This window comes from Elephantulus edwardii, unplaced genomic scaffold, assembly GCF_000299155.1.
Source record: "Elephantulus edwardii isolate Elephantulus edwardi_28Jun2011 unplaced genomic scaffold, EleEdw1.0 scaffold00153, whole genome shotgun sequence".
Classification (NCBI taxonomy): domain Eukaryota; kingdom Metazoa; phylum Chordata; class Mammalia; order Macroscelidea; family Macroscelididae; genus Elephantulus; species Elephantulus edwardii.
The window spans coordinates 1280084-1283047 of NW_006399903.1; the positions used below are offsets into that span (position 1 = coordinate 1280084).

The window sequence follows — 2964 nt, forward strand, 5'->3', positions numbered from 1 at the left end:
CTGACTACATCATTGGACATTTAGAGCGATGAATAAATATATCTTAGAAGTGCAGCCACCATGCTCTTTAAATTCAACAGTAGTGAATGAGCCTTTATTTCAAGTATTTGGACATGTTAAAAAGATTAAATGAAAACATTTTCCATTCCTAAGGCCTTTTTAAATGCTAGAATCTATTCATTAGTGGGAGTTTTTGAAAGGGATTTACATTAGCTTGTGGATTTTCTTTTTAAATTGTTAAAAGAATTCACACATGTTCAAAGACATTTTACCTAGGTGTCAGTAACTTCTTTCTCAAAAGTTGAGTAAACTTGAGGAATTTTTAACAATATTTAGCACTGAAGGTTTCATTGTCACAGAGCCCCAGCTAGTTAGAGTATGAACTCTGCTCTAATCCGTCTTGTCTCCCACGTAGAATGGTTGATAAAAGGCAAGACATCAATCAGAATAGAGTGTAACTATCTAGTGCTTTAGGGAGATATATGGACACCTTAGTAAGAACATGAAACTATTACGGAATAATTTGAGTTTGGATGAACATAGGTCAAAAACATAACTTCTTGAAAAATGTCATTGCCATAGACATCAGATTCTGCACTGGATGAATATCATTTCATAAAAAGTTTTGAAACTTTATTTCTTTGAAGATGAATAATGTTAAATGTGCTTTCAAAAAATGATATGCTGTTTAGGTTTACAAATACAAATTTTGTAAAACACAGAAATCATTTCAGTTGCCTAAACTTGTATGCACAATACATTTGCTTGCCCTAATTATCTTTTTCTGTAAATGGCAGCATTAACCTAATTTTTATTGTTGTTATGTGCTGTTGAGTCACCTGCAACTCATGTTGTTGTTGTTATGTGCCCTCAAGTCGCTTGTGACTCATAGTGACCCTATGTACAACAGCTCTAAACTCTTCTCTGTCCTGTGCCAATCTCATTGTCTCTAACACCCTCATCCCGATTACCCCAGTCACCAAATCTATCTATCTCCTAGAGGGCCTTCCCTTCCTGTGCCTGCCCTCCACCCTCCCAAGCATGATGTCCTTCTCTAAGGACCGGTCTTTCCTTACAAGATGACCAAAGTATGTTAGACGGAGCCTCAGAATCCTTGCCTCCAAGGAGCAGCCCGGTAGCAACATTATGTCCAGCAGCTCTGAACCCTGTCTTGTTCTGAGCCAGTCTCACTAATTACAACACACTAAACTCCATTTTCCCAGACATGGTATAAATCCATCTCATCCAGGGTATTCCTTTTCTGTGATGTTCCTCCGTCCTTCTGAGCATGATGTCCTTGTCCAAGGACCAGTATCTTCTGCCCATGTGCCCAAGATATGTAAGATGGAGCTTCAAAATCCTAGCCTCCAAGGAGAGGCTTGGTTTTACCCTCTCCAAAACAAACTTATTTGTTTTCTAGGAGGTCCATTGGATGTTCAACACTCTTCTCCAGCATCACAACTCAAAGGCATCAATTCTTCTTCTGTCATCCTTAATCATTGTCCAACTCTCTGAAGCATAACAAGTAACTGAGAAGACCATGGCCTGGATTAGGCTCACCCAAATGCAATTTGCCTTTTTATTTCTAGACTGCTGGTGCCAAGAGTGTTGATTATGGAGCCAAGCAAGCTGTGATTGATAACACCCTCAATCTTTTCTCCATCTATCATGTTGCTGCCAATTGACCCAGTGGTGAGAATTGTTGTCTTCTTGATGTTAAACTTCAATCATATTGAAGACCACAGTCTTTGATCTTCTGTAGCAAGTGCTTCATGTCCTCTTCAGTTTCAGCAAGCAAGGTTGCACCATCTCCAGAACTTAAATTGATGATTCTTCCTCCAATACTGATGTCACATTCCTCCTCATAAAGTCTTGCTTCTCAGATGATCTATTCTGCATATATATTGAAAAGGTATGCAGACAGGATGCACCCCTGACACACTCCATTCCTGATTTTGAGCCATGCAGTATTCCTGTGCTCTGTTCTGAAGACTCCTTCCTGGTCCAGGTATGGGTTTCACATAAACACAATCCACCCAGTTAAAAGGTGACATGATGGCGATGACCTGCCCATCGGGCAGCTCATAGCTCTCCGTGGCCATCTCCTGCTCTAAGTCCAGGGTGACGTAGCAGAGTTTCTCCTTGATGTCACGCACAATTTCCCGGTCAGCCGTGGTGGTGAAGCTGTAGACTCGCTCGGTGAGGATCTTCATGAGGTAGTCCGTCAGGTCCCGGCCAGCCAGGTCCAGACGCAGGATGGCAGAGGGGAGGGCGTACCCCTCATAGATGGGCACAGTGTGGGTGACCCCACTGCGGGAATCCATCACAATGCCAGTGCTTCGGCCAAAGGCATACAGGGACAGCACGGCCTGGATGGCCACGTACATGGCAGGGGTGTTGAAGGTCTCCAACGTGATCTGGGTCATCTTCTCCCGGTTAGCCTTGGGGTTCAGGGGGCCCTCCGTCAGCAGCACAGGGTGCTCTTTGGGGGCCACAAACAGCTCGTTGTAGAAGGTGTGGTGCCAGCTCTTCTCCATGTCGTCCCAGTTGGTGACAACGCCGTGCTCTATGAGGTACTTGAGGGTCAAGATGCCTCTCTTGCTCTGGGCTTCGTCCCCCACGTAGGAGTCCTTCTGGCTCATGCCCACCATCACGCTGTGGTGCCGAGGGCGCCCCACGATGGAGGGGAAGACAGCCCGGGGGGCGGCGGCATCCTCGAAGCCGGTCTCGCACATGCCAGAGCCGTTGTGGACCCCTAGCGCAGAGATGTCATCATCCGTGGTGAGCTGGGGGTGGTGGGTGTGAACCTGCGTCAGTGACTGTGTTTCTGTTGCCCCGAGGCACTCTTCCAGCCCTCCTTCCTGGGCATGGAGTCTTGTGGCATCCATGAAACTACCTTCAACTCCATCATGAAGTGTGACGTTGACATCCGCAAGGACCTCTACGCCAACACAGTGCTGTCTG

The 2964-nt window shown here is 45.6% G+C and overlaps 1 protein-coding gene across 1 annotated transcript in view; it reads right to left on the reverse strand.

Annotated features, from left to right (window-relative positions):
* LOC102873284 (actin, cytoplasmic 1-like) overlaps window positions 1–2888 on the reverse strand; it is a 12803-nt gene extending 9915 nt beyond the window's left edge. The window contains exon 1 of the mRNA XM_006895015.1: window positions 2037–2888. Within this exon, the coding sequence (XP_006895077.1) occupies window positions 2037–2888 (852 nt within the window). The remainder of the gene's footprint in view (window positions 1–2036) is intronic.
* Window positions 2889–2964: the final 76 nt, after the last annotated feature.